The 20,464-nt window shown below is 33.7% G+C and overlaps 1 protein-coding gene and 1 long non-coding RNA gene across 5 annotated transcripts in view; one reads left to right on the top strand and one right to left on the bottom strand.

Moving 5' to 3' along the window:
• Positions 1-20,464, bottom strand: part of LOC127726953 (phosphoserine phosphatase-like) — a 36,344-nt gene that overhangs the window by 14,937 nt on the left and 943 nt on the right. For 2 of the 4 annotated variants that reach the window (XM_052234329.1, XM_052234331.1), the window contains exons 2-3: positions 10,126-10,304; positions 9,511-9,645 (exon numbers count right to left, since the gene is read on the bottom strand). In XM_052234329.1, the coding sequence (XP_052090289.1) occupies positions 9,511-9,645; positions 10,126-10,304 (314 nt within the window). Of the gene's footprint in view, positions 1-9,510; positions 9,646-10,118; positions 10,305-11,630; positions 11,852-20,464 lie in introns of those variants that run through there. The other 2 variants (XM_052234330.1, XM_052234333.1) reach the window with 2 other exon arrangements.
• LOC127726954 (uncharacterized) lies at positions 18,106-19,286 on the top strand. Its single transcript, XR_007993728.1, has 2 exons — positions 18,106-18,471; positions 19,150-19,286. It is a non-coding gene; the product is annotated as an uncharacterized LOC127726954 (long non-coding RNA).

Genomic DNA, 20,464 nt, shown 5'->3' with positions numbered 1-20,464 from the left:
TTTATAAAGGAAACTCCCAATTTTAAATATTACTGTAACAATGACATAATTGATATTTTTAGAACAGATACTAGATTCAAGCACCTTGCACAAGTTATGTAATTTTCTTGACAATTATGGTTATACACAAACATCATTTTGTAACTTAAAAAGTATCTCACAAGTAGTGATAAAGTTTGGAAGATCGATAACTGTCAAGCCAGCCACATAAGGGTTTTGATTGCAGGAATGCAATCTTAACCCCAAAAAATAAAAATTGATACATTTTTTGTATTTAATAAAAAATTCCTAATGTATATTACCCTATCCAATCTTATATTTGAAAGCTTTCAAAAGAGGACCCAGTAAAACCTGATGTTGACCCTGCTCATAAGGCTAAATAACACAAATTTTGTTTATTTCAGGTCATGGCATCCATCCAATCTTTCAAAACAGAATGTGACAAACATAGATAAAATGCTCCGCTGGGGTGCAGCTTGATACGACCGCAGAGGTCTAACCCTGAACAGTTGGGGCAAGTATGGACACAACATTCAAGCTTGATACAGCACTGAATTTGGATTGTAATTAAATATTTGACACAGCATAAGTTTCTGACACAGAATGAAAGTGGTCTAAGAACTTAAAAAAATTTTAATTTACCTATTCAAACCATATCATTATTATTTGCTTTTATATATAAATCAGAAATAACCAATTTAAAATGGAAAATTTTAAAGAAAAAAAAGGGAAAAAAAATCCCCCCCAAATTTTTTGAACCCCCTTATGATTCATCACCCCCAAACTCAATCCCGGCCTTCCCTTTGTGGTATGGTACTTTGCAGTACAATTTCAGAGAGATCCATACACTTGAATACAAGTTATTGTCTGGAAACTAGAAAAATGCTTGTTTTTTGGCCCCTTTTTGGTCCCAAATTCCTAAACGTTTAAGGCAATTACCCCCAAACTCAAACCAAGCTTTCCCTTTGTGATATGGAACCTTGCAGTACAATTTCATAAAGATCCATACACTTACACACAAGTTATTGTCATGAAACTAGAAAAATGCTTGTTTTTTTGCCCTTTTATGGCCCCTAATTCCTAAAATTTTGAGGGAATTACCCCCAAAATCAATCCCAGCCTTCCCTTTGTGGTATGGTACCTTGCGGTACAATTTCAGAGAGATCCATACACCTGAACACAAGTTATTGTCTGGAAACTAGTACAATTTCATAAAGATCCATACACTTACACACAAGTTATTGTCATGAAACTAGAAAAATGCTTGTTTTTTGCCCCTTTTTGGCCCCTAATTCCTAAAATTTTGAGGCAATTACCCCCAAAATCAATCCCAGCATTCCCTTTGTGATATGGATACCTTGTGATACAATGTCAGAGAGATCCATACACTTACACACAAGTTATTGACATGAAACTAGAAAAATGCTTGTTTTTTGCCCCTTTTTGGCCCCTAATTCCTAAAATTTGGAGGCAATTACCCCCAAAATCAATCCCAGCATTTCCTTTGTGATATGGAACCTTGTGGTACAATGTCAGAAAGATCCATATACTTACACACAAGTTATGTCTTGAAGTTACAAAAATGCTTATTTTTGGCCCCTTTTTGGCCCCTAATTCCTTAACTGTTGGTACCATAACCCCCAAATCCCCACCTTCCTTTTGTGGTATTGAACCTTATGGTAAAATTTCATAGAGATCCATTCACTTAAACTAAAGTTAGAGTGCGAAAACTAATGTGTCTTCGGACGACGACGACGCCAACATCATACCAATATACGACCACAAAAATTTTTTTGCGGTCGTATAAAAACAGCTGAACTTGTATTGCCCAAGTCATTTAAAGGCTTGCTGTGATGAATGTATTTCCACAAGCCATTCCAAATGTCCTGGAATAAAAAGATTAGCTAGTGTGGTAGAGAAAACAAAGATTGAAAAATCTAAAGAATCTGTAGAAAAAGATATCAACTCAATCATACATCTCTTGGATAAAATAGTAGATTACAAATCAACAAACATTGAAACAGTAGAACAACAATGTGAAGACATAAAGATATCCATTGGTAAAATAAGGAAAGAAATAAATAAGCATTTAAAAATCCTGGAGAAGAAGTTATACCATGATGCAAACAGCATCCTGGATCAAGAACAGTCAAAAGCAACAGATTTAATTACTGAAATTAAACAAAAAAAGAAAAAGCTAAAAAAAAACCAAGACAATTTACATATGGTCACAACCCACACTTCAAAACTGCAATCTTTTCTAGGTGTACATCAGATTGAACAACAAATACATCAATGTCAACGATATGTTGAAAATCTAGAAAAAGATGAGAGGGTAAAAAAAGTTGACATTAAAATGAAGCAAAATCATAAAATAAAAAAAAGATACTAGGAAAGTTTGGATCACTAGAATCCCTCAGAGAGGTAACAGTTGATACTACAGATATAGAGGTGAATAGAGAAACAAGTGTGAGGAGGGAAGCACAAGTAGAATCACGAGAACAATCCAACATAAACAACATGACAATGAATATAGAGACAAAGATAGAGATCAATATGGGGATGGCTATGATAAGTAGCATGATTTGTCTGATGGATGGCAGAGTTATAGTTCAAGTCTATAATAGTGAGTTTAACCTATTTACTTCTGATGGCAAACTACAGAAACAGTTACCAATATCTGGTAATGCTGTCAGTGTTACACAGATCAATCAGAACACTTTAGCCGTAACTTATCCTGATGAGAAAGCCATTATGATCTTCAATATGGAGAATGAAACAGTTGCCAAAGTCATTACATTAGACAAAACATGCTATGGTTTATCATTTTCAAATAATTCTCTTGCTGTCGGTGTGAGTGATGATGAAATCCGTATTATAGACTTGGAAGGAAATACACTGAAGTCAATACTAGTTGAGACGAAATCCTACCTGAAGTTTCTTGTTTACTGTAATCACAGAGTAATCTATAATGGATATTATGATAAAGCAGTTTACTGTGTTGATGAATCAGGTAAACTGATTTGGCAATATAAAAAGGATTTAGTAGAACCAGCAGCAGGACTTTGTCCAGATTCCTATGGTAACATTATGGTAACAGACTATTTGTCTCATAGAATAATAGTAGTATCAAAAGATGGACAGGATAGTAAAAGTACTGATTAGTGAAGAGGATAGACTTGCCTCTCCTAGGTGTATTTGTTTTAAACATAATGAGTCATCAGGTTTTATTTGTGATAAATTTGGCACATACTTGGCAACATTCAATTTATTAAAAGAACAGAATAAACACTGAGGAATCAAATGATATTACTTTATTGCAATAAAATATCTTCTTCTTTATACTGTTGGACTCTCATGGCCAAAAAACGACGAGTCCCTGGACTTCAAAAATCCTTAGTGAGAACCCTGTAACATGGACAGCAGTTAAAACTTATCTTTTTAACAAGAAATGATTGTAACAGGATGCTGTTACGAAGTCTCCCAAACAAAGCTCCCATAATTCGTAATTCCCAGGGTCGCCTGACATTGGACAAAGTCCAGTGAAAATTGGTTTGGTCCAGTAAAGTATGCCTGGGGACTAACCCTGTATATCATTCAAATCATCTTGACATGACAAACCAGAATATATATGGTTTAGGGGTGGGGATCTCGACCATTTACAAGATACTGGAACATTGGGGGTGGGGGGAAACCCTGGGGACTGACCCTATACGTCATTCAAATGTTCGAGACATGATGAACAGGAATGTATATGGTTTAGGGGTGGGGATCTCGACCATTTACAAGATATTAGAACATTGGGGGTGGGGGGAACCCCTGGGGACTGACCATATACATCGTTCAAATGTTCGAGACATGATGAACAGGAAAATATATGGTTTAGGGGTGGGGATCTCAACCATTTACAAGATATTAGAAGTTTCTCAAATGGCAGGGGGTCGGGATGCCCCCTGGGGACTAACCCTGTATATCATTCAAACCATCTTGGTATGACAAACCAGAATATATATGGTTTAGGGGTGGGGATCTTGACCACTTACAAGATATTAGAACTTTCTTAAATGGCATGGGGTGGGGGTGACCCCTGGGGACTAACCCTGTATATCATTCAAACCATCATTGCATGACAAACCAGAATATATATGGTTTAGGGGTGGGGATCTTGACCACTTACAAGATATCAGAACTTTCTCAAATGGCAGGGGGTCGGGATGACCCCTGGGGACTAACCCTGTATATCATTCAAACCATCTTAGCATGACAAACCAGAATATATATGGTTTAGGGGTGGGGATCTTGACCACTTACAAGATATTAGAACTTTCTTAAATGGCAGGGGATGGGGGTGACCCCTGGGGACTAACCCTGTATATCATTCAAACCATCTTAGCATGACAAACCAGAATATATATGGTTTAGGGGTGGGGATCTTGACCACTTACAAGATATTAGAACTTTCTTAAATGGCAGGGGGTGGGGGTGACCCCTGGGTACTAACCCTGTATATCATTCAAACCATCTTTGCATGACAAACCAGAATATATATGGTTAAGGGGTGGGGATCTTGACCACTTACAAGATATTAGAACTTTCTTAAATGGCAGGGGGTGGGGTGACCCCTGGGGAATAACACTGTATTTCATTTGATGTGCTTGATCATGACAAACCAGAATATAGATGGTTTAGGGGTGGGGATCTCGACCATTTACAAGATATTAGAACTTTCTCAAATGGCAGGGGGTCGGGATGACCCCTGGGGACTAACCCTATATATCATTCAAACCATCTTAGCATGACAAACCAGAATATATATGGTTTAGGGGTGGGGATCTTGACCACTTACAAGATATTAGAACTTTCTTAAATGGGAAGGGGCTGGGGTGACCTCTGGGGACTAACCCTGAATTTCATTTGATGTGCTTTATCATGACAAATAGGAATATATATGGTTTAGGGGTGGGGATCTCGACCATTTACAAGATATTAGAACTTTCTCAAATGGCAGGGGGTCGGGATGACCCCTGGGGACTAACCCTGTATATCATTCAAACCATCTTAGCATGACAAACCAGAATATATATGGTTTAGGGGTGGGGATCTTGACCATTTACAAGGTATTAGAACTTTCTTAAATGGCAGGGGGTGGGGGTGACCCCTGGGGACTAACCTTTAATTTCATATAATGTGCTTTATCATTTAGAACATTTTCAATTAAAAAGATTGTGTCTATCACAAACGGTTTTCAATTTATAATCATTTGAAAATTTTAAAAAATAAAATCCCATAGGGTTCTATAGTAAAACCCTCTTTTCTTTTTGCCCCTCAAAATACCCCTTTATAAACCCCATTGCACAAACAAAACCCTGATTGCACCACTAGACATGTTAGTCTAACATATTGTGAAACCCTAAGTTAATCTGACAAGTGGTTTTGGAGAACGGGTGCGGACAAGTTCAAATTTAAAAGCGGCGGAAGAAGAAGAAGAAGAAGAAGAAGAAGAAGAAGAAGAAGAAGAAGAAGAAGAAGAAGAAGAAGGAGAAGAAGAAGAAGAAGAAGAAGAAGAACTGAGCAAAAACAATAAGTCTTCCCAAACTTTGTTTGGGAGACTTAATTATATGAATTAATGAGATATCAGATGATATACATTGTTGACTTTAAGTGATTTCCTTTTTATAAAGAGTAAAGTAACATTTAAAATTTCAACCATATTAGTTTCCATATGTGTACTGTTTTTTATTCAATAAATTTATTTTGGATCAACTTTTTATTTGTGTTACATTTAATTTTTTTTTTTTTAAACTGAAAACACAATGAAGTCAATTTTTAACTACAATAAAATGTACAAACAAATACTAATAGCTACATGTACTTAATGTTTAAGTACTAACATTTATATGCTTTAAGTACTAACATTTACATGGTTTAAGTACTAACATTAACATGGTTTAAGTACAAAGTCGTTGGTTCGTCTGTATATTTGTTTTATGTAAATTGTTTCGTTAGGTAGTTAGTTTTCTCAATTGAATCGTTTCATACTTTTCAAGTTGTGGCCTTTTATAGCCGACAATACTGTACAGGTTTTTCTCAATGTTGAAGGCCATACGGTTGCCTATATTGGCCTGAGAACACAGTTATTTCGTAGTGCATTTCTTATAGACATAATACGAAAATTAAAAAAAAATCACTCCTGCTCTATCCAAAACAGATTTTTACAGTGTAGTGTCCTACTTTTGGGACAAATTATATCAAAATTATAGAAAAGACTATCGGCTCTAACTCAAAATATGGACAATTTTATGTTAAGGGGGTCTATAATTCAGTTTGACAGCTTCAGACATACTAATTTTTGACCTTTTCAAACTGGACCAAATCATTCTTTTCCTTAAAATTCATGCCTCAAATTTTTTTTACATGTAATTTCAACCCCCTTCTTACTATTTTTTGCATAAAATATAAAGAAACAAGAAATGATTGTAACAGGATGCTGTTACGAAGTCTCCCAAACGAAGCTCCCATAATTCGTAATTCCCAGGGTCGCCTGACATTGGGCAACGTCCAGTGAAAATTGGTTTGGTCCAGTAAAGTTATATGCATTAGTGATGCCTGGGGACTAACCTTGTATATCATTCAAATCATCTTGGCATGACAAACCAGAATATATATGGTTTAGGGGTGGGGATCTCGACCATTTACAAGATACTAGAATATTGGGGGTGGGGAGGAACCCCTGGGGACTGGCCCTATACGTCATTCAAGTGTTCATTACATGACGAACAGGAATATATATGGTTTAGGGGTGGGGATCTAAACCATTTACAAGATATTAGAACTTTCTCAAATGGCAGGGGGTCGGGATGACCCCTGGGGACTAACCTTGTATATCATTCAAACCATCTTCGCATGACAAACCAGAATATATATGGTTTAGGGGTGGGGATCTTGACCACTTAGAAGATATTAGAACTTTCTTAAATAGCAGGGGGTGGGGTGACCCCTGGAGACTAACCCTGTATTTCATTTGATGTGCTTTATCATGACAAACCAGAATATATATGGTTTAGGGGTGGGGATCTCGACCATTTACAAGATATTAGAACTTTCTCAAATGGCAAGGGGTGGGGGTGACCGCTGGGGACTAACCCTGTATAAAATTTGATGTGCTTTATCATGACAAACCAGAATATATATGGTTTAGGGGTGGGGATCTCAACCATTTACAAGATATTAGAACTTTCTCAAATGGCAGGGGGTCGGGATGACCCCTGGGGACTTACCCTGTATATCATTCAAATCATCTCAGCATGACAAACCAGAATATATATGGTTTAGGGGTGGGGATCTTGACCACGTAGAAGATATTAGAACTTTCTTAAATGGCAGGGGGTGGGGTGACCCCTGGAGACTAACCCTGTATTTCATTTGATGTGCTTTATCATGACAAACCAGAATATATATGGTTTAGGGGTGGGGATCTCGACCATTTACAAGATATTAGAACTTTCTCAAATGGCAAGGGGTGGGGGTGACCGCTGGGGACTAACCCTGTATAAAATTTGATGTGCTTTATCATGACAAACCAGAATATATATGGTTTAGGGGTGGGGATCTCAACCATTTACAAGATATTAGAACTTTCTCAAATGGCAGGGGGTCGGGATGACCCCTGGGGACTTACCCTGTATATCATTCAAATCATCTCAGCATGACAAACCAGAATATATATGGTTTAGGGGTGGGGATCTTGACCACGTAGAAGATATTAGAACTTTCTTAAATGGCAGGGGGTGGGGGTGACCCCTGGGGACTTACCCTGTATAACATTTGATGTGCTTTATCATGACAAACCAGAATATATATGGTTTAGGGGTGGGGATCTCGACCATTTACAAGATATTAGAACTTTCTAAAATGGCAGGGGGTTGGGATGACACCTGGGGACTAACCCTGTATATCATTCAAACCATCTTAGCATGAAAAACCAGAATATATATGGTTTAGGGGTGGGGATCTTAACCACTTTCAAGATATTAGAACTTTCTTAAATGGCAGGGGGTGGGGGTAACCCCTGGGGACTAACCCTGTATAACATTTGATGTGCTTTATCATGACAAACCAGAATATATATGGTTTAGGGGTGGGGGATCTCAACCATTTACAAGATATTAGAACTTTCTCAAATGGCAGGGGGTCGGGATGACCCCTGGGGACTTACCCTGTATATCATTCAAATCATCTCAGCATGACAAACCAGAATATATATGGTTTAGGGGTGGGGATCTTGACCACTTAGAAGATATTAGAACTTTCTTAAATGGCAGGGGGTGGGGATGACCCCTGGGGACTAACCCTGTATATCATTCAAACCATCTTAGCATGACAAACCAGAATATATATGGTTTAGGGGTGGGGATCTTGACCACTTACAAGGTATTAGAACTTTCTTAAATGGCAGGGGGTGGGGGTGACCCCTGGGGTCTAACCCTGTATTTCATTTAATGGGCTTTATCATTTAGAACATTTTCAATTAAAAAGTTTGTGTCTATCACGAACGGTTTTCAATTTATATTCATTTGAAAATTTAAAAAAATAAAATCCCATAGGGTTCTATAGTAAAACCCTCTTTTCTTTTTGCCCCTCAAAGTACCCCTTTATAAACCCCATTGCAAAAACAAAACCCTGATTGCACCACTAGACATGTTAGTCTAACATATTGTGAAACCCTAAGTTAATCCGACAAGCGGTTTTGGAGAACGGGTGCGTACAAGTTCAAATTTAAAAGCAGCGGAAGAAGAAGAAGAAGAAGAAGAAGAAGAATAATAATAATAATAAGAACTGAGCAAAAACAATAAGTCTTCCCAAACTTCGTTTGGGAGACTTAATAAATTTGGAAGGTGTATGAAAAAAATTTGCATGTGCATACTAGGGGGACTATTTGTAGACGACAAAAATCTAAGGACGATAACTGTGTCCCTGGACCTAATTGCTGACATCCACTTCATTTGAACTTTTGTGGATAGTTGTCTCATTGGCAATCATACTACATTTCCTTATTTTATATATAAAATTGCTTACATCCACTTCCTCTGCCGCCGCCCTAAACAGCGTACCTATGTCTCACGTTTTTGATTCTGTCAAGGTGAGACAACAATAAGCCTTCACAAAGAAATATGAATTTAAGATGCATTACTCCTGTAAATATTTAAATGAAAGGGAAATATGGTCAACTTTATATCAGACATCTTACTAAATATGAGACCTATCATTCAATAGACCTCTGTAGATTTGTGATTACAAAAAGAAATATTGACAAATAGATAAATAGATAAATGCTGACTATTATATTTCTGACAGCTGATATATATAAAAAGAGGGAAACTTCAATTTAGTAAAGATTAAGCAAATGATTTATATGGTTGCTTTTGCAATATCCAATCTTCTATCACAATATCTGAAACTGATTCAAAGTCATAGTATAGTACATAAATATGTTTATGAGAAAATACTTACTTTATTCCTGGTGTAAACTGTGGAGGATGTTGTGATAAAAAATCTGCTACTTTCTGTCTGGTTGGCTGGACTATCTTTAGTCTCTCATTCAGAGCTTCTCTGAAAGACACATTACCTCCCATAGCTTTATTGGTCCTATAATATATAAGAGGAAATATGGATAGTTACAATAAGTATAGATATGAAATCATGTTATTCTATAATTGTAATATCGGTGGCTGTACTTCTGAGCAGATTTCATATAGGAGCATCATAAAGAGTAAAGAAATACACAATCTTGTGAAATACTATGAGTATCTGTACAAATGTTACGACAAAAGAAACATTTAGTCTTGTTTCAAGATATAAATTAGAGAACTGATCTTAATGTTAATTCCAAAAAAAATACCAGACAAATGCTACCCCACTTTTACTTTTAAATATTGGGTCAACAGGATGCTGAAGAGCAATGTATGTGAAAACGCATTACACAGTATACGATGCACACAGGGAGCTTGCTATTAAATTTAACAACATTTACCAAAGTTTGGATAATATTGCAGTGTAGTATGATAACAAGATGAATATGTGATTTTAAATAGATTCCTAGCAAACATAGTAGTGCTCACAGTATACCATTCAATGACAAGTTCTCCAACACCACAAAACTTGGCAAGTTCATCTAAAGCTTCATCCTTTAGTACAGTGGAATCTACATCAAAACATACAGCATCAGCATTCCTCCAAACTCTCTTACATTGTTCCTGGGACAACATCTTAATAAGTAAATGGAATAGTCTTCTGAATGGAATTATCTGTAATCATAAATACAAATGTATAATGAACTGGTCAATACAAATGTAAAATGAACTGGTCAGTATAAATGTAAAATTAACTGGTCAAAACAAATTTAAAATGAACTGGTCATAACAAATGTAAAATGAATTTGGTTAATATAAATGCAAAATAAACTGGTTGTTACATATGTGAAATAACTGGTCAATACAAATGTAAAAAGAACTGGTTATTGCATATTTGAATTATCTGGTCAATACAAATGTGAAATAAACTGGTCAATACAAATATAGGATGAACTGGTCAATACAAATGTGAAATAAACTGGTCAATACATATGAAGGATGAACTGGTCAATACAAATGTCAAATGAACTGGTCAATACAAATGTAAAATGAACTGGTCATTACATATACCGGTATATGTAAAATGAAATGGTCAATACAAATGTAAATGAACTGGTCATTACATATACCGGTTTATGTAAAATGAAATGGTCAATACAAATGTGAAATAAACTGGTCGATACAAATGTAAAATAAACAGTTCAATACAAATGTTTAATATCGAACTTGACCTACATTTAGTCATGTTAGTCATTAGTAGCATTATGTTATAATTATATGAAACTTATACTAGAAACATTTCACCCATATGATAAGGTTCACATGACCAATTGGTAGAAGTTATTGAAGGGAAACAACATAAAATGCCATTTTCCAATATATCAAGACCATATTAAACTACTGAACAGTACAAGTGAAAATCTTACATATCAAACTTGACCTCCATTTTGTAATCAGTGACATATTGAAATTTGAAAAGCATTGCATTGGTTATTGCATGGAAACTGTTGGCTGCCTGTCATTTTCTAGCCTGCCATACTTCACCAAATTAATCACCAGATTTTTCCTTCATAAAACCCAGTTAATGTACTGGTCAATACAAATGTAAAATTAAACTGGTCAATACAAATGTAAAATGAACTGGTCAATGCAAATTATTGGTTCAGTCATGTGAACCTTATCATATGGGTGAAATGTTTCTAGTATAAGTTTCATTCTTCAAAAAAATGTCTTGAAAATTAAACAAAAAGTACAGAACAACAAAGCTAGAGCCTGTATCTCTCACTTAGATCAATGTGCATCAACAATGGCAATCTCCAATACTATAGAATACATAATTCATTACCAAAATTTCTTCCTTGTTGATCTTGTATTGCTGATCTTTTTTTTTATATTTCCATTTCCCTACCATGCCTACATCTAACTATAGTTTTAGCCCAAAACAAAGAAAACAGATAAAAATCAACTTTAAGGGCAATAACTCCTTTTAAGTGTACTGACCTTTTTCTAGATCTTGTTTAGCTGATAATTTTTACTGTCTAAATATTCTTCTATCTGCTGTAGTTTTGCCCCAAAATGCAATCAAAGTACTGAAGTACTGAACATCGGATGACCGCAAGTTCTTGTGGATTGTCAAAAGCACTTGTCACAGAAAAAAATCACATCTCTATACCTGAAACTGAGGTTAATGTACAGAGATATTTTTTTTCTGAGACAAGTTCGTGCGTGGATGATTAATAAATGACAGGAAATTCAACCTCACCGTAATAACTATTATATTGTAGTGATACAAATCAGTATACACTGGTTTGTTGTTATATATTATATTAGTATAACAGTTACATGTATATATAATTTTCATCCATTTGTATATCATTCTATTACACTATTCTAATAAGAGTGCAGTGCAAGTGCATGGTGGACACTCTTCTATAAAAATTTGATTTTTCTAAAAGATTGAATATGAGTAGGCATTCATATTTTCCCGCAAAAACAATCTTCAATGCAGAGTTACCAGTCCTTGTCGGGATTGTCGCAAAATGTTCTTTAGATATTCTTCTGCATGCTTTATCATATCAATGATTTTTTACTTACATACCTGCCAACCCTCCCGTTTTGAGCGGGAGACTCCCGCTCAAATGGCGAAATTCGGGAAATCTCCCGCTTGCCGGTACCCTCCCGCGCGGGAGTATAGAATCTCCCCCTTTGGGATATTTTAACCTTGAATGACAAGTCAATAGTAATTACGTTTTTGTCTCACTGATTAGGGTTGTAATTACCTGTAAATCACAGACCATGTGAAATTAAATGGCTTCACTTGACAGCTTGGGTGTCAAATATAGTACTAATTAATGATAATTAACAAAGAAATTTCGGGTTACTTCCCCTGTTTAATCCTGTTTTAAGTTACCCTTCTTAAAATAATGTGAATTGATAAAACAATATAAACTAAATACAAATTAAACAAAGAATCATAAAAGGAGGGCAATTAAAAGATTTTGTATGCCTTAAGACAAAAAAAATAATTATATTTTAAAAATCACTTAAAAGATCTATACTTCTATTCAATGTTTATATTGAAATTAATAAGATATGTATTGAACCAAATTTAGTCAAATAGATAAGTGCTCACACAAAATGCACCTTTGACAATATGATTGCTCTCTTATAACAGAGGTGTCTGGGGTGAAAGTTGTCTGGAAGTGATTCAAATGTCAAAGTTGATGAAATAGGAAAGAAACAAACAACACACCTTCTGTAGGATATAACCATATTTAAAGAAACAAAGTATATCTATAAACTCTTACATGTGTTTCTTAGATAAATAAATAAACACGTCATATATTTCACTTGAAAATGTCGTTCGCGCAAAATCTCCCCCTCAGCGGTCATAGCTGAGAGGGAGATCTCCCTCTTTGAAGGTTTCAGAGGTTGGCAGGTATGTTAACTTATATATATATATATATATCTAACGACAAAACATTTTCATATTATTAACTTATGTTCTAAACAAAAATATTGTTATCAGTATTCATTGAAGAGATGTATTAATAACAAACGATAAGGAATATTATTTTGCACTCGTTAATATCCGTGTATTTATCATGTTTATAGATGGGTTACAAACCCAAAACAAAAGTTACGTAATAGAAATCTAGGCAATAGCAATACCTTTTACAGGCAAAAGCGCCAGTAAGGAGACAACTGACAACTTCAGTTATCTGACTCATTCATATATTTTGCGTTGCTTATAATTCTTGTTGATCAGAGATTTTCTCTATCTGATATACATTTCAAGATAATAGGCAAAAAACAAAAACAAAATTAGTAAAAATTGCAATTTAAGGGGCAGTAACTCCTGTAAGTTTACTGATGATTTCTGCTTATTTGTAGATCTTGTCAAGATCATCATTTTTGCAGTTTACCATGTTTACAGTCTCTCCCTATCTATTATTGTTTTGAAGAGAATAGGGAAAAAGAATAACTAGAGAATCTAAAGATCCTGTTTCACTCAACTAGGTCTAAGTGCATCATCAACAATGAAAATTATTTGTTTTGTTTGTCTTGTTTTGCTGGTATTTTTTTCTGTTTACAGTTTCTCTCTGTTCTAAACTTTTTGCCCAAAATACAGAAAAGGTTAAAATCATCATTTAAGGGCAATAACTCCTATAAGAATATTGAGTCAATTAATGATATGAGCAATATTGACTTATTTGTAGATCTTGTCTTGCTGATCATGTTTTCTTTTTTAAGTTTCTATAAGATAATATGCAAAAATGAAAAAAGTGGTAAAATTCGTCATTAAAGGGCAATAACTCCTTTCAGATGGTTTCAGGCAGTATTGATGTAAATGGACAGTAGGTATAGATCACAGCATTCTGAACATTTCTGCCTTGTCAGATTTTCTCTATTTATAGCAATTTTCAAGATAATAGACAGACCTTGCATTTTACCCCTATGTTCTATTTTTAGTTATGTTGTCCATGCTGGTTGGCAATCATGGTCATTGGACACAATTTTTTAAACTAAATTACCCTTAAAATTAAATTTGGGAGTGTAGCTTTAATCTGACACCCAGAAATTCAGACAGTACAGTAGTCCAACTGTCCAACAGTTTGACTGTCAGTTAATACGATAGTCCAACAGTCTGTAAATCCGACAGAAATCGTTCTTCACGAAGCTGTGTTGCGGCAGAGGATGGTTCTCGTCTCAGTAATGTAAGCTTACTAGTATACATGTACTGTTGAAACACAAGCTGTGTATACAATTTCAATAAGTGCATGGAATATGTTGTAATGGGATCTAAATCAAATCCTAGACTGTTTGAACAATTAATCTAAGATTCCATACCTGTTCACCATGTCAAAGTTAATACTGAGAATGTCATATTACATACATGCCCGTACATGTAACGCATTTTGTAGATGAATGTGAAATGTCACATATTTTAATGTGGACCTAAGCATTCCTAGTCATAGAATTATCACGACAAGACACAATATCCACAGGCACTCGTCTTTCTTTGAAAAAAACATACCTATATATACAAACGTTACATGTCGCGTTGGACTATCAGGCTGTCATATTTTAGGACTGCAGGACTATAGTATTGTCAGATTATAGGACTGTCATATTATAGGACTGTCGGATTATAGGTCTGACCCCTTAAATTTAGCTGAGCAGTTTCAGAGGAGAAGAATTTGTCAAAGTTTTTCTACAAGCACAACTGACTCCAAGTGATAGGAAAAGCTCAATGGGCCCTTATGGCAATATCTAACAAGAGGCTCTAAAGAGCCTATGTTGCCCACCTGCATCTTTAACAATGGCCACTATTTAGTAAATCATCATTAAAGGGGAAAAACTCTATTAAGAGATAACTGACAATTTCAGTCATGTTGACATATGTGTAGATCTTATGCTGCGGATAATTTTTATTTTTTAAAGTTTCTATTTAACCAATATAGTTTTCAGGATAATAAAGCAAAAAATGCAAAAAAATTGTTAAAAATTTTCGTTAAAGGGCAATAACTCCAATAACGAGTTGACTGAAGATTTTGGACATGTTGACTTATTTGTAGATCTTGTCTTGCTTATCTTTTTAAAGTTTCTGTCTATCTATTATAATTTTCAAGATAATCATGATAATAGGCAAAAAGTTTCAAAAATGGTAAAATTCATCATTTATGGCAATTAAACTCCAGAAAGAAGTTGTCTGATAGTTTTGACTTAATTGCACAATACACCTTATCGCTATTTGTCCGCCATTATTGGTCATCACAAAAGTTCCCGTAAAATTTTGAAGTCATAATAGAAAATATCTGACACCACAATAGAAAAGTGATTGTTGTATGACGTCAAAAGTTCAAGCGGGACAGATTCTGGGGTCAAGCGGGACAGATTTCCAAATAGCGATAAGGTGTATAGGTAGAGCTCAACATTCTATTTTCCCCTCTCAGATTTTCTCTATTTACAGCAGGGATGGGCACGATTACTGACAAATGTAATCGATTAATAATCGATTGCATGAAGGTATTTTGTGCAATCGATTAATAATCGATTACTCAGATTTTTGTATGTAATCGATTGCAATCGATTACTTTATCAAAAGTAATTACATTACTTTTCGATTACTGTCAATTACATGCTTCAAAATTTAAAAAAAAAATAAAGTAAGTTAAACACTATCATGTTGATCAACGTTTGTATAGTAGATGTTTAGAACTTTACCAAAAAAACAGCATTTAAATCATTGTTTCCAAATTATAAGTTGACAGTTGTTATCTAGATGGAATCTCTTACTGAGGATCAGAATTATTAAAAAAATTTGACTTTCAACATGAATTAGAGATGACATTGCATTCCATCAATCACTTATATATATGTTTAAAGTTTTTTTCAATAATTTCCCTTACAGAAATGAAAAGTTTGCTGCAATATTGCAACAATATAGCGGCAATATTGCAGCAAACAAATTTGTTTGCAAGAAGTGTTTGCAAGAAAGTTGCAGGTTGTTGCAGCTACCTGCAACATTCTCGCAATGTTACTGCAACAAAATTTGTTTGCAAGAAAATTGCAGCAAGTTTGCTGCAATGTTGCAAGAAAGAATTTGTTTGCTAGAAAGTTGCAGGAACCTTTTCTTTTATTATTTAAGGAATGACTTTTTGCAACAACTTTGCAAGAAAAGTTTCTTTAATAATGTCAGACAATCAGATAGTTTGCACCAATATTTCAAGCATTTTAAAATATTACATATGATTATTTGTTTTAAGATTTAAGGTTCAAATAATACACAACATATTGTTTCTTTGAACATTTGGTTATGGATACTTCTAACTATCTAAATTTGTTGTCGTCATACTTTATTTTACTCAGAAATATCTGGATATTTGAATAATTCTTTTAAATAAATCTTCAAATAACAATGCTTATATTTTTAGAATTCCTAAACTGTACATCACATTTATATGATATTTTGTAAGGAAAGAATTTCAAGAATACTTTGGTATTTATTTCAACAAGTTTAATCTAAATAATTGAGTCATAATAATTTTTGTTCTACATGTATTATTATGCCTTTTTGTCACTTTTTTGTGACATTTTTCTATGAACAATATTTTTAATTCTAAATTATTTTCCATCAAATGAATTTAGCCTCACCTGCAGGTTGCATTTTGTTTAATTTCTAGTATCATTATTTTAAAACTATGTATACACAAATTATCTTTCTCATCTCAATTAGTAATATGAGCTGGTGATAGAAATATAATGTGCCATCTGGTTTTCATTTTTCTCTGTGTTGTGGTAAAGACAGGAAGTACCATAAATTAATGTACACAGAGTTTGAGGCCAAATTAAGGGTAGAGCATTTCTTCTTTGTATATATGTAGGACTCAAATCTATGGCGGGTTCCAAATCTATGGCAGATTCCTAATCTATGGCAAATATGACGTTACAAACGCCAAACAAATCAAATCTATGGCAGATTTTTGTTTTCTCCAAATCTATGGCAGATTTAGGAATTCAGTAATTTTCCGGGAAAAAGAGTAACATATAACGTCACAATAAAATAACACCATATAAGTCGTCGCCGACAGTAAAAATGTGGGCTCTCCAAACTTTCCTGAAGTCCTGAGTTTAAAATACTCAAGAAAACACTTTCCGCTTTCCCTCTAGAACAATTTGCCGATGGTTTAAATGAAGATGTGATGTTTTATCTATAGGAGGGACACTCATTGTTGTACCGTCCGAATCCCGCAATCAAGAAAGGCACAGCTGTTTTTAGTAGTGGATATTTTGGGAATGGAGTTATAGTAAATATTTTAGCGTCTACGGCTGGCAAAGTATTTAAAGTGAGAAAATGAAATTACAGGATACCACCTTGACTTAAATCGTCACCAGTTAAAAAAGATTGATTAATGCTGAAATAAATATTATGTAAAAAGTCAAACTGTTTAAATTGTTTTTTATAAAAAAAACTGCTTTCTTGTTTGATAAGGGACTTCCATTTTTCTAGTTGTTTAAATTAATGGATTAAACAGGTACCATGCACAGATTAGGATATGCTTATTTTTCCAGGGAAGATAATTTTAATCCAGATTTCTGTATTATGGTATATCACTTCTACACTTTTTTATGGTTGACATCACGCTTTGATTGACCATTATGGAATTTTTATTTCACAAATGTTTATAGACATGCTCCCGTTGTCGTACATTTCAACTTATTTAAGACAAGTTAGTGACTGTATCATGTACTGCCTTGCTCTACATTTGCACACAATCTGCCATAGATTTGGAAACAACAAAAATCCGCCATAGATTAGGAAATTACAAAACTTGCCATAGATTAGGATTTTAACAAATCTGCCATAGATCTGGGATGGCATGACGTCATATTTACCATAGATTAGGAATCTGCCATAGATCTGGAACCCACCATAGATTTGAGTCCTACATATATTTCCATTATAACTTATAACATCAAAGATAAAAAAAAAAATATATATATAATTATTTTTTTATTATAATATATAACAAATATTCAAGATTTAGGCAATTGATATTTATAATTAGGGGCAAATTTCAAAGGGATCACACTGTCACAATACCCTAAGCAACCTTGATCAACATATTCAAAATTTGAACTGGACATGAACATGCATACAACAAACAAAGATATCTTCTATCATGAACAGAGTAATATGAATTTTACAATGGATTTAGATCCAAAAGTTCCAACTAATTCTATTGACACTGGATAGTGCATATGATAGCCTTCAGTTGACATGACTCTTGGATTTAGGAAGATTGGTGTTTACACATAATTTGGATAACATCTTTTGGTAAGTACAATGGAGTTGAATGTCCACCATTTTGAATAAGTGCTTGCTCTTACAGTTCAAAATAGTGATATTTAAAGAGTTTTCTTAACTTAATAGAGTTGACAAAAGTATAAGACAATAGATTTATGCACATGAATATTATTAAAATTGTGTAAGACAGGAGATATTTTTTTAAATCTTTTTAAGACTATATGTTTTAGAAAGTACATTACTTAAATTGAAACAAGAAATCTTCTAATAAAAGCAGTTTGGTATTAAATTATAGATCTGTGATTTGACTGCCAATAAGAGGTCTATCAACAAATGGCAACAATATTTAGATTTTATATATACACAACTAATCTCAAAAATTTTAAAGAATAGACCAGACCAATTATGTTATAGTTCAATGAAAAACAAATATTCAAAAAAGCAATAACAACCTAGTACTGGCATAAGGTTAAATGTATTCTATAGTAATATGCAATTTCTAGAAGGACTTGATCACTTTTAGACATTGACCCTTTAAGTGAAACAAATGCTGGAAAAATTGGTCTGTAATCATCTCTTTATAAAGAGTTATTTTCATTTTACAAGTCCAGAATTTACAATCTATGGTAGTAACTTATATCTTTATATCTTTATAATGTTTAGTTATTCTTTTAATGTATGCTAAATTCTTCAACTTTTATTTTGCAGTATTTGAAATCAGAAAATTCAACTTTAAGGACAGTGAGTACAGAGAAACAGAACTAAAGGATACACAGATATGTAACACAACAACCTATAGAGGACAGAGAAAATTTTGTTTTATTATTAAATCATACTTTTTTAAATGCTTAGTTTTTAATTCCTAATTTTTCAACTGAAATTGTTGAAAGATTTGCTGCAATGTTGCTGCAATATTGCAAGAAATTAATTTTCCTGCAATATTGCTGCAACATTGCAGCTAATGAATTTGCCGCAATATTGCTGCAACAATCATAGCTACTGATTTTCCCGCAAACATTTGCTGCAATATTGCCGCAAATTGTTGCGGCAATATTGCAGCAACTGTTTGCAAGAAAACTAATTTACATACGAAAAATGAATATTTGCAGCAATATTGCCGCAAATATTTGCAGCAACATTGCAGCAAATATTTGCAAGAAGCCTTATTTTTCCATAAGGGTTTGCTTTCGTACTGACTTAACTTAGCTTTTTTGTTTTTATTCATTAAAAGCAGGTATATTTTAGCATAGTTATTTACAATGTTGGAAGTTTTCTCAGAAGAAAATATAAAAAAGTAGAATTATTAATTAGTTCAGCTAATTTTAAGGATCAAAATTTATAATTATAATGACAAACATGATTTAATCCTTTTGTTGGAAAACCACCTTAATTATAGGTTATAAAACTGCCAATGGAGTACAATTTATAACCTGGGACAAAATAATGTAAATCTCCATCTTAATTAGACAATCAGTAATTGAAATAAAAACAAAGTATGTGTCTTATATAGTAGACTTTCATCTGATTAGAAAAGACAAGTTTGTTAAGATTTTTTTATTCTATAATAAAATTATAAACAGTATATATTTATAGTGTCAACGAGGGATACATGTATCTTTTTAAGAAAAGAATTTCAATGCATAGGCATTGGTTCATTGTTAAAAGGATTTTGTGTACTTATTTTTTATATACATGTATATCTTAACATTATAAGAAATCAACTGTTTTATCTATTCTAAGCTTAAATCTTATTGAAAATTATGCTTTTAGGAAATTTAATACAAATAAGCTTACTACTTTAAGGAAGTACAGAACTTAACTTAAGACACATTTCTTGTTTTAAATCTATTTTCTTATTTCGGGATCTGGTTGATCATAATGCAGCTTGAGACAATAGATAGAAATATAAAGGCAGTTGATAAACTCTTAAGTCATATCAGTACTTCAAAGTGATGAATACATACATGTTTTCATTTAAAATAGGTTACATTTCATCAAACTATTTTACTAAAGTAATCGAAAT

This window comes from Mytilus californianus, unplaced genomic scaffold (genome assembly GCF_021869535.1).
Source record: "Mytilus californianus isolate M0D057914Y unplaced genomic scaffold, xbMytCali1.0.p SCAF_19, whole genome shotgun sequence".
In the NCBI taxonomy this organism is placed as follows: Eukaryota; Metazoa; Mollusca; class Bivalvia; order Mytilida; family Mytilidae; genus Mytilus; species Mytilus californianus.
Note: the sequence above shows the minus strand (reverse complement) of the source record. Positions and strands in the feature narration are given on the sequence as shown.